General features: G+C 37.9%; 1 protein-coding gene across 4 annotated transcripts in view; it reads right to left on the bottom strand.

Moving 5' to 3' along the window:
- mys (myospheroid) overlaps window positions 1-12,528 on the bottom strand; it is a 233,752-nt gene that overhangs the window by 165,542 nt on the left and 55,682 nt on the right. For all 4 annotated transcript variants that reach the window (XM_067091665.1, XM_067091663.1, XM_067091664.1 and 1 more), the window contains exon 2: window positions 3,349-3,506. In XM_067091665.1, coding sequence (XP_066947766.1) covers window positions 3,349-3,480 — 132 coding nt within the window. In that variant the 5' untranslated portion in view covers window positions 3,481-3,506. The remainder of the gene's footprint in view (window positions 1-3,348; window positions 3,507-12,528) is intronic.

The following is a 12,528-nucleotide window of genomic DNA, read 5'->3' as shown; positions in this document are numbered from 1 at the left end:
AGTACCAACAAGCACCTATACACAATGGTGGCAAGGAGAATCTTGACAAGAGATAAAATATTCAAACACACCTGGCACAGAACAGGAGAACTAGACAGTCTCCTGGATCAGCCAAGTATTCTTATTTTGTTTGAATGCTGACTCACCTATCGGCACGGAGATATAAGCTATCTTTAACAGTACGTAAGATACATCCCAAATAATGATTAATGGAAATGAATTACAATGGTCAAATGTTCCACAAAGAAATGATATGAAATATTAAAATAATAGATTAAATAAATCAATTAACCCTTAAACGCCTACTGGACGTATCATACGTCGACTAAAATTGTCTGTTGGGTGCCGAGTGGGACGCACCCCACGTCGACTACAAAAATTTCAACCTTTGGTCAACTCTGACTCGACCAACAAAATGGTCGAAAAACGCAATTGTAAGCTAAAACTCTTACATTCTAGTAATATTCAATCATGTACCTTCATTTTGCAACAAATTGGAAGTCTCTAGCACAATATTTCGATTTATGGTGAATTTTTGAAAAACTTTTTTTCTTACGCACTTGGTAACTCAGCCGAAAATTTCATAAATTCTTTTCGTCATTTTGTCGTAATTTTTGCACTGTTCTATATTAGCCGTTACATAAAGTTTTATATATGAAAATGTGCGTAATTTCATGTACAATACAGCAAAATACAACCCATGGTTGTAGCTTTTATCAGTTTGGAAATATTTTCATATAAACCACGATAACTGCCAAAATTTCAACCTTCGGTCAACTTTCATTTCGACCGAAATGGTAAAAACGCAATTTTAAGCTAAAACTCTTACGATCTAGTAATATTCAATCATTTACCTTCATTTTGCAACCAATTGGAAGTCTCTAGCACAATATTTCGATTTATGGTGAATTTCTGAAAAAACTTTTTCCTTACGTTACGCCAGAAATTCTTTCGTCACGTTGTCGTAATGTTTGCACTGTTTTATATTAGTCGTTACATAAAGTTTTATATATGGAAATGTGCGCAATTTCATGTAGAATATAACAGAAAATAACTCATGGTTGTAGCTTTTATCAGTTTTAAAATATTTTCATATAAACGATTGAATATTACTAGAATGTAAGAGTTTTTTTAGCTTACAATTGCGTTTTTGACCATTTTCGAAGAGTTAAAGTTGACCAAGGTTGTTGAAATTTTGGCAGTTATTGTGATTTATGTGAAAATATTTCAAAACTGATAAAAGCTACAACCATGAGCTATTTTCTGTTGAAATTGCGCACATTTTCATATATAAAAGTTTATGTAACGACTAATGTAAAACGATGCAAACATTATGACAACATGATCTATAAAGAATTTCTGAGATGTTACGCAGGCGTAAGGAAAAAAAATTTTTTCAGAAATTTACCATAAATCGAATATTAGTGCTAGCTAGACTTCAGTTTGTTGCAAAATGAAGGTACATGATTGAATATTACTATAAGTTTTAGCTTATAATTTGCGTTTTTACCATTTTCGCCGAGAGTTAAAGTTGACGAAGGTTGAAATTTTGCAGTCACAATAACTGCCAAAAATTTCAACCTTCGTCCACTTTAACTCGGCGAAAATGGTAAAAAACGCAATTATAAGCTAAAACTCTTACATTCTAGTAATATTCAATCATGTACCTTCATTTTGCAACAAACTGGAAGTCTCTAGCACAATATTTCGATTTATGGTGAATTTCTGAAAAAAAAATTTTTTCCTTACGTCTTTTAATAGTAATATTTAACTCGCCGAACATCTCAGAAATTCTTTCGTCATGTTGTCATAATGTTTGCATCATTTTACATTAGTCGTTACATAAACTTTTATATATGAAAATGTGCGCAATTTCATGTAGAATACAACAGAAAATAGCTCATGGTTGTAGCTTTTATCAGTTTTGAAATATTTTCACATAAATCACAATAACTGCCAAAATTTCAACCTTCGGTCAACTTTAACTCGACTGAAATGGTAAAAAAACGCAATTGTAAGCTAAAACTCTTACATTCTAGTAATATTCAATCGTTTAACTTCATTTTGCAATAAATTGAAAGTCTCTAGCACAATATTTCGATTTATGGTGAATTTTTAAAAACATTTTCCTTATGAAAAGCGCTGTAACTCGGCCGAACATCTCAGAAATTCTTTCGTCTCGTTGTCATATTTGCACCGCTTTATATTAGTCGTCACAAAGTTTTATATATGAAAATGTGCGCAATTTCATGTACAATACAACAAAAAATAACTCATGGTTTTAGCTTTTATCGGTTTTGAAATATTTCCATATAAATCACGATAAATAGAAAAAATTCGACTTTCGGTCAACTTTAACTCGACTGAAATGGTAAAAAAACGCAATTGTAAGCTAAAACACTTACAGTCTAGTAATATTCAATCAATTTCCTTCATTTTTCAACAAACGGGAAGTCTCTAGCACAATATTTCGATTTATGGTGAATTTTTGAAAAAAAACATTTTTTACGTATCATGCGTTATATTTAATTCATGCATCATTTTGTGATAATATTTTCTCTGTGTTGCTTGATCGTTTTAAAATTTGTTATATACCAAAATCATGTTAAATTTAGTGTACAATACAACTAAAAAAATTAACTCATTAGCTTTAACCGTTTTGCTTTTAATGATTTGTATACAATTATATACGAGTTTTTTTTCGCTGTTATATATTCCAATATTTATATATGATAATGATATTTTTTTTCATTTCTGATGGTTGCATACTAAACTTCAGGCAATGACAAAAAAAATGAGCCAAAAATGTTAATCTTAAAAACTAAGCGTGCTGTGATTTTTTTTTAAAACTTTTTTTCCGCTTCGGCGCTAACTCACCAAACGCCGCCAGCATACGGGAGACGTTTTTGTAAATAGGGCTTCGGCGTTAAAGGGTTAACTTACATAAAACTACAAAACGTGACAGTTACTATTCATTTAATACATAAACCACCTTAAATTTAAATTTATTTCTGATACATAAAAATTCCAGTATTACTGCAATTTCAAATTCATAATAACTATAAATACTATACTATTAAAGCTAGGATCAACACCAAAATTAAAATTATGATAAGATTCATTATTTGGACACTTACCTACTGTTAAGGTTAGCTTATAAGCTCACTTTAACAGCAGGTAAGATACATACAAAAAATCCATTCCAAAAAATATTAAACACACCTCTTTTGTTTAATAAACAAGGGCTATAAGAACACTCCTGATATTTTTTTACAGGTATAAAATAGAAAACCTTGTACATACAAGTATATTTCAACATTTTAAAAATCTCAACACCCTGATACTCACTCCAGATTTTCCACACCACATACAATTAGGAGTCTGAATGCAAGCTGAGCAGGATACCATATTTCTGCACTCCTGCGACGCCCAACTGATGCACCCTAGGGTCGCCACCAGTAGTAATATTATGGCCCGCATTTTTTAGGTTATACCAGTAACTACTCCTGCAAAATAAATTTAAGAACACAGGTAAAAATCACCTCTAATATTGTTGTAGTAAATTATTCTTTTCAAATACTGTATATCTAATTTTTAAACAAATCTGAATATTTCCTAACATACAAACTTGAAGCTTTTTACATAGGGATTTTGCTCCAGGCATGAGCTGGAAACAGCCATTTAAACTTGTTGACAAGGTAATTAACTATCAACATGCAGGGGGTAGCCCTGCCCACATGTCAGTCAACACTACTTTGCCCTCTGGCCCAAGTGTCAGATTGAGAGGGGTGGCTAAGGTGGGCAATGTATATGAAGCATTTCATGTTTATATGTTAGGGAAAATTCAAATTCCTTGAAAATTTTCATATTTGTTCCTATACAAATACAGACCTTTATTCTTTACACGAGACCTATTGGTGGGGGAAAATTGGGGTGCTCTTACAACAAATTGGAGGGTTCACCTGAACCTGGGATTGCCATCTTCCTGGTACAAAAGGAACAAAGGAAAGATACCTTGCACCTCTTGTAAGCTGTCCAAATGGGATGTTGCAGCTGCTTAACTTCTGGACCATTAAGTACTGGATTTGCAAAGCAATTACCAAATAGGCATGTAAGAACCTTGAAAGAAATGAAATGTTGGACAATAAAACAGGAATATATCATCAATGGATTTGTTCTATTGCCTATCCCTCCTCTTCCACTGCTAAGAGGGGGATTTGCATCCCTTCATAACTAAAACAAAAAGACTGGTGCTCAGTCACACAGTTTACCTGCACTTCATGTCTGTTTAGCTTGTATGCTGCCTGGCAACTTAACTCTCTAACCCAGCGATAGAAGGAAAAAGAATGGAGGGAAAAACTATTAACTCACAAAACTCTCTTTTGCTGACCAAATACTTTAAGACAAGGTGCTACCTGTCCCATAAGGGAGACTGGGCTAGATACATAACTTGTTGAGCAGCCACCAAAGGACCCAAGAACAATGTGTCGAAGGACTTGCAGTCTGACATGCCCACACCCCTGCATGCTATACCTGATGAAACGACAGGTTCTTATAGAATGCTAATGGCGAGCAATCCCTGTCTTCATGAGATCTCACCCAAAATGCACATTTGCCCTCTTCACTGAATGAGCACTACACCTGAGTGACTGTCTCACAAAACCAGAAATAAATTGTTCTTGGATAATTCTTTCTTGGCCCTGCCAGTACTAACAAACAGGCAATGACATTCAGGCTTGTGGTCTTGAGTTCTCTTTACATAGTACCACAGCACCCTTACAGGACACAGTAGCATCTTGTCCAGAGCGCTACTGAGAAAATCCTCCATGGGGGAGATCAAAAAGGACTCGTACCTGATGTCAGGGACCAATGGGTTCTGAGTCTTTATTACAAAATCTAGGACAAGTTGAAGCAAGGCAGATCCCCATCCTCTTGAGTGCTTAACATTGACCAAGAGGCCATGCAACTCGCCTACTCTCTTTGCCGATGCCAGGGCTAACAAGACTTACACAAAAAATTGGAAATTGTTCAGAGGATGGAGCAAGGTTGGACCCATTCAAATATAATGGAGTATGGCATTGCCAGGTCAACCCTACATGATATTAAGGCTTCACAGGACAAGCTGAAGAAATACGCAAAGGAATTCAGTAAGAAAATGGCCAGGAGTAAAACCCGCAAGGTCATGGCAAAAGGCTGTTATGATGACATATATCAGTCTACCGTGATGTGGTTTTAGCAACAACTGACTGCTGGTGTGAACAATCGCAGTGCTTGAGTTGAAGGCTACAGCTTCGAAGTTCGCAGACTTGCATAAAGCTGTAGACTTTAAGAGCATCTGTCGGTTGACTGTTCCAGTTCAAAATTTGACATGGGATTACACACAAGAAAAGTCAAGGTGAAGCTTTAGATGTTTCCGAGGAGGGAATAGAGGAATTTTGCTAGTCACTGCAAGACTGGGTGAAGAAAAAAGACATTGTTTTAGGGCAGACTACAATGCCGGCAAAACTGATCTATTATATCACTCTTTACCCACTAACACCTTGACTGATGACAAGAAAAAAGAATTTACCCACTCGAAAGCTTTCCAAGCAACATATTTCTGCTTTGTTATGTGCAAAAGCTACTAGTGGACATCGTTGCAAAGCGACGGCAGTTGGACATGCAAAGCTACCATGTGCCCTGCGTGGCTTGTTGGGTGATTTGGTATCATTTGGCAAAGGCTTGGTTCACCACCAAGATCATTTCTGATTGGTTCCGTAATCATTTTTGTGAAGAGGTTATTCGTCATCAGACACAGGACCTTGGGATTGCTAGACGTCGGGTGAAGGCTTTGCTTCTCATGGACAATGTGCCTGTACAGTACATCCTAACACAGCCCAGTTGGTTGGTGATGAAGGTCGTATTAGGGTCATGTAATTGCCTCCTAATATGACTGCACTCATTCAACCAATAGACCAAGGTGTTATTGTTGCAACAAAACAGCTATACTGGTGGAAGTTCCTGGAGAAGGTGATGGTAGTTTTTTTATTATTATTATTATTATTATTATTGCTGTTTCCAAGGCATTCAATTTATATAGTCTTCTCTATTCTTCTTCTTATCTTTTTTTCCTCAGCCTGTAGCTGGTATATTAGGTTTCCCAAGGACATACAAAGATTTCTGTTTTCTTAGTTTTATTTCCTCTGACGTTTCAAACGCTCTCTGGCGTTTATCTTCAAAGAGTGAATGAATGGCATGCAGGTTACAAGGGTATATATAGCAAACGAGGGTATACAGTTGTCAAGTCGGTTATTCAGCAGTGTTTTGGGTGGTCCTAATAGGTTGGTGACGAAATCTGGTCTGGAGGCATTGGGACCTTCTGGACCTAATCGCTACTTGAATTTGGGAGTGGCTGTTATCCGGGATTATACGTTGTTCAGGTAATCTGCCTTCTGTGTCCGATGCTGGGTCCCTTTCAGTTTCTTCCTCTCCTTCTCTTTCTATCACATTTCCTCTTTCTCTTCTCATTCTCTCATTGTCTCTCTCTTTATCTCTCTCTCTCTCTCTCTCTCTCTTTCATTCTCATTCTCTCTCTCTCTCTCTCTTTCTCTCTCTCTCTCTCTCTCTCTCTCTCTCTCGGTGTCTGTCGTCGGTCAGTTTCTTAAATTTCTCCGTATGATGGTAGGGAGAAATTCAGTTTCCTTCATTGTGTTGATGTTCAGCTTTTTTCTTAGATATGTAAAGCTTCAAGAAGCCGTAGCCATCAGCGGTCCATTGCCTGGTCGATGATTTTAGTATTCTTTACGAGTTCTTCTCTTTCAGGCCTTCTTTGGTGTTTTTGAGTGTAATGATTAAAAATTGTCCCTTCTTGGAGGCGACAGGAGAGACGCTTTGAGAGTTTGGTAGTCATCATCCCGATATAAGAGTGGTGGCATCTTTCCACCGGGCATGTGAATTCGTAGATGACACTACTTCTCTTCGAAGGCGTTTCTGGGGGTGCAGGGTTGTTTTTAAGTAATAACTGCCTTGTTTTCAAATTTTTATAGTATATCATCAGTGCAATTTTGTCATCTTCTTTAATAGGGGTTACATTTTCATTTATTATTTTTCTGAGGGCCTTCACATCTTCTGCATATTTCTGATGCATATAGTTCCTGTAATATAGTTTTATGGACTTATATACTATGGTTGTTTCTGGTGTCCGTCATGCTTTCCTGGCGCCAGTTATTTATAGAGACTAGGTTTTGTTGTTCAACCATATGATTAGAGAAGTTGTTGTTAATAAGTATTTGCGTTGATTTGTCGATCTCTTCCGTCGTTCCTTTCCACGTGGAACAGTTTGAGAGGGCGCGACAGACGAAGGCATCAACCACGGACTTTTTATACCTGTCCGGGCACTTGCTGGACCCATTAAGGCATAGACCTGGGTTCGTGGGTTTCTTGTAGACTGCGGTGGTATAACCCGTCCGGGTCTGCTGCACTCGAACCTCCAGGAAGGGAAGGGTGCCGTCAACACTACATTCGCACATGAAACGGAGGACGGAACATTCTTCAAAAGTGGTCCTTAATTTTTCCAGCTCTTCTTCGTTATTCACTCTCACAAATGTGTCGTCTATATACCTGTAGTATTGAGGAGGGCAGGGGATCTTACTGAAGACCCTCTCCTCTACGACACTCATGTAGAAATTGGCAAATAGGACCCCTAGAGGGGATCCCATCGCCATGCCATCAATCTGGCAGTAAAGATGTCCTCTGTGGGTGATGAAGGGGGCCTTCTTAGTATACAGACAACACATTTGCGAGAGTGAATAACGAAGAAGAGCTGGAAAAATTAAGGACCACTTTTGAAGAATGTTCCGTCCTCCGTTTCATGTGCAAATGTAGTGTTGACGGCGCCCTTCCCTTCCTGGACGTTCGAGTGCAGCAGACCCGGACGGGTTATACCACCGCAGTCTACAAGAAACCCACGAACCCAGGTCTATGCCTTAATGGGTCCAGCAAGTGCCGGACAGGTATAAAAAGTCCGTGGTTGATGCCTTTCGTCCCGCGCTTCTCTCAAACTGTTCCACGTGGAAAGGAACGACGGAAGAGATCGACAAATCAACGCAAATACTTATTAACAACAACTTCTCTAATCATATGGTTGAACAACAAATCCGAGTCTCATAAATAACTGGCACCAGGAAAGCATGACAGCGACCGGAAACAACCATAGTAAGTCCATAAAACTATATTACAGAAACTATATGCATCAGAAGATGAGAAGGCCCACAGAAAAACAATAAATGAAAATGTAACCCCTATTAAAGAAGATGACAAAATTGCACTGATAATATACTATAAATAAAAATTTGCAAACAAGCCAGTTATTACTTAAAAACAACCCTGCACCCCCAGAAATGCCTTTGAAGAGAAGTAGTGTCATCTACGAATTCACATGCCCAGTGGAAAGATGCCACCACTCTTATATCGGGATGATGACTACCAAACTCTCAAAGCGTCTCTCCTGTCGCCTCCAAGAAGGGGCAATTTTTAATCATTACGCTCAAAAACACCAAAGAAGGCCTGAAAGAGAAGAACTCGTAAAGAACACCAAAATCATCGACCAGGCAATGGATGTTGATTTGACTACGTAGCTTTCTCAAGCTTTACATATCTAAGAAAAAAAGCCGAACATCAACACAGTGAAGAAAACTGAATTTCTCCCTACCATCATACAGAGAAATTTAAGAAACAGAGAGAGAGAGAGAGAGAGAGAGAGAGAGAGAGAGAGAAAAGAGAGAGATTACTTGAACAACGTATAATCGCGGATAACAGCCACTTCCAAATTCAAGTAGCGATTAGGCCAACACCTCCAAGCCAGATTTCGTCACCAACCTATTAGGACCACCCAAAACACTGCTGAATAACCGACTTGACAACTGTATACCCCCGTTTGTTATATATACCCTTGTAACCTGCATGCCATTCATTCACTCTTTGAAGATAAACGCCAGAGAGCGTCTGATACATCAGAGGAAATAAAACTAAGAAAACAGAAATCTTTGTATGTCCTTGGGAAACCTAATACACCAGCTACAGGCTGAGGAAAAAAAGATAAGAAGAAGAATAGAGAAGACTCTATATAAATTGAATGCCATGGAAAACAGCTATAATTTTTAATGCAACTGCCCTCAGAGAAGGTCTCCTCCTGTATTTATTATTATTATTATTATTAAAAAAGGATTTTGACAAAGGAAAAATCTATTTCTGGGGAGGGGCCCGTGTCACCCGGTGAAATAATCCATTCAGCACTTATTTCTAGGTAATTCCGTTGCTAGATACCAGAGAAAAGCTAAATGTAAAGCTGGGGTTACTACCCGCAGAGCGAGCTCCAAGAAATGGAGTCGTATATGGTAAAGGGTGAGATTGTCACAATCACGGGACCCTGCCCTATAAAGATTCCCAATGTCAAAAGTCCCAACGAGAGAGGTACCGATACAAGCCCACGCACCACTCGCGGACCATACACAAGGCAACACTAGTCGCATTCCATGTTAGCACCCACCCCACTAGAATGATGTTTACCATGGGAGGGAGAGAATGAAAAACATGGGTGGGTCACCGGGTGACACGGGCCCCTCTCCAGAAATAGATTTTTCCTTTGTCAAAATCCTTTTTCTGGATCGGGGACCCGTGTCAGCCGGTGAAATAATAACAGAGAAATAAATATCATTCTTATGCTATTAAAGACTTTAAATAGAGACGTTGAAAACTAGGGGAGAATTCCACCCTGAACATTAGTAAGGTCCTTGAAATTCATGTAATGAAAATAATGTAAGTGGCCACCGGCTAAGAGCATGAGCTTTGGAATTGAACCTGAATAGGTTTGTATTAAGAAAACACTTGCTGCCTAATAGCAGACACAATGACAGTAATCAGACCTCCAAGCTGACTATCAGCTCTCATAGGGCTGGCTCAAAGGATTAGAATGAAATAGGTCATTCAGCATGATGAATGAATGAAAATGGAATTTAAAAACTGCACAAAGGCATATGCTTTTACAATGGAATACATGCATACATTAAATACTTTTACTCATGTTTTCATATATACACACAAAAAACGGAATGTTAAAATTCAGAATATAACATTTTTAAATTTTACTTTTTACTTATTTATTCACTAAAGACCTTAAAGTTTTTGTATTTTCATTACAGGCAGTCCCCAGTTTCCGGCAGTCTCAGTTCACAGCTTTCCAACTTTACAGAGCTTGGCTCATGGCGCGGTTAACCTGATTTTATGGCGCTGTAAAGAGTTTTACGGTGCCGTACCTGGTTTTAGTGCCATAACCTAAGCGCCATAAGGCACCATAAGTGCCATTTATTCCCATTATTACTACAGTTGACCGTGGCCTATTCGTGGTTCTGGATTCGCAGATCTCACTATGGAACATATATACACATTTTTCGCGGATAATTTGACTATTCACAGTATTTTTCACTGAGAAATATTCACTAATTACTGCATTGTCATATCATTTTCATGATTAAACACACTTTTTGTGATAAAACTTAAAACACTCAGGTATAAGCATTTTTAGATAGTTTTTTTTTTTGTGTCTGAACTATCAAAACAGGCAGGTCTAAGCATTTTTAGAGGGGTTTTAAGTATTCGTGGATTTTAGCCACTCATGAGGTTTTGTGGTACACATCCCCCACAAATACCAGCGGCCAACTGTACAGTACAGTATAATGTTCCAGTTTACACTGTTTTTGGGGTTAGGGGGCGCCGCAGGCAACAGAACCCCCACCGTAAACCAGGGCCTGCCAGTATTTACTGCTTTATTTTTATATTTTATCAATTAAATCATTCTTCATGAATATTAAAATTAGGATGACTGAAATGTAGAAGATTCTGACAAAATTTCCCTCAACAATTTACTTCCAAATTTGATAATAGCTGTTAGTTATATTTTTGACATTCACACAATACATGTTTAACTGTTATTATCACTTTGCATTCTGAGCATACATGAGGAGGGTTGTGTGGACTGTTCATTAAGCGTCCATGTGTCAAACAAGTATGGTCTGTTCAAAGACACATCAGAATTGCTTGTGTCTCCTTCTCTGATATGATGAACTCCATTTTCCAACACAGGATTTTATGTTTCAATTTATTAATTTAAGTTCCTTGTTCCACATATTTTGTCATTTATTTACAATAATAATTGTTTTTATATATCTTATATAATCGATAATAGGAATATTTACAGTTGCTCTTGTCATGTGGACTGCTTCTTTAGCTACTTTATCAGCCTCTTTGTTTCCATTAATCCCTACATGGGCCATAATCCAACATAGTTCAATATTTTTTCCATTATTACAGTTTGTAAAGTTCAAACTTAACCTGCTATACAATATTATTTTTTGGGTAGTAATTTTGAACAGCTTCTATAGTGCTTCTCAAGTCACTAAAATTCACAAATTTATTGAAAGATACTTTCTTTATTATTTTGATTGCTAATGTGACTACACACAGCTCTGCTGTGAAGACTGAAGCATTACTAGGTAAAGAGAATTAGTGGTGGTAGTACTGGAGGTTGAGGAGAAGCAACAAGACTTGGATAAATGGGGGCAACAGACACTGGAGAATCTTGTGCTTGGAAGTACTTTGCTGAAGGGACCTCAACCTCCCCTGCATCCATATTCTGAACGGAGAAGAGGCCATGATAGACTTCAGGGGTTCAATGTCAAGGACTTCCATGCCACACTCGTGACTGGAAGCAATGATGTTCCTGAGGATGATGTACAGGAGTGGCTGGATGATGACGGTGGCGACCCTGGCTACCAGCTTCTCTTTGACAGTGAGAGCTGCTGCAGTTATTGGTGAAGAAGTGGCTGATGAAGATGAAGACGCTGTTTCACAACAACTCCCCTCATACAAGCAAATATTGATGGCCTTCGATATAGCTATTTAGATATTGGAGAACCGCAAATTTTACCCGATAGAATTTCCCGATTGGAGAACCCCAAATTTTACCCGATAGAATTTCCCGGAGCCTTGGAATAGGTTGCACAACTTCGAGAGTTATGAAGGCTTGTCACTGCCAAACAGAATCGTCGTTCATATCATCAAAGTACCCTCAACAGCTTCTTCGGATCCCAAACCACTATGCACCCAAGCCCATTGCCATCCACTTTTTCAGTAACTCAGTCCTCCAGCTTAGTACCGCAGCCAAGTATGTCTTCTGCTTTTGTCAATATGCTGGGCTCCATTAGACAAGAATTGGAGGACTAGTAAACCTACTCACAAGTGTTTGAAACATCCAGCCATCGTATGCAAGAAAGTCAGGACACACGGGTGATAAGAGTAAAAAATACTTTCATTGTGTCACTATAATTATCTTGTAAATTACCACATTGTGTTATATAATGGAGAAAAGAGGTTTAGTTTTTTGTGAAAAAAAAAATTACATTTTTATAATAAAGTTTTATGTATACTTACCCAGTAATTACATAGCTATTAGTTTCTTTTAATCGGCAGCTTAAAATTTTGAAATTGCAGGTC

The sequence above is a fragment of the Macrobrachium rosenbergii genome, chromosome 48 (genome assembly GCF_040412425.1).
Source record: "Macrobrachium rosenbergii isolate ZJJX-2024 chromosome 48, ASM4041242v1, whole genome shotgun sequence".
NCBI lineage: Eukaryota > Metazoa > Arthropoda > Malacostraca > Decapoda > Palaemonidae > Macrobrachium > Macrobrachium rosenbergii.
This window is presented reverse-complemented; position numbering and strand designations above follow the sequence as displayed.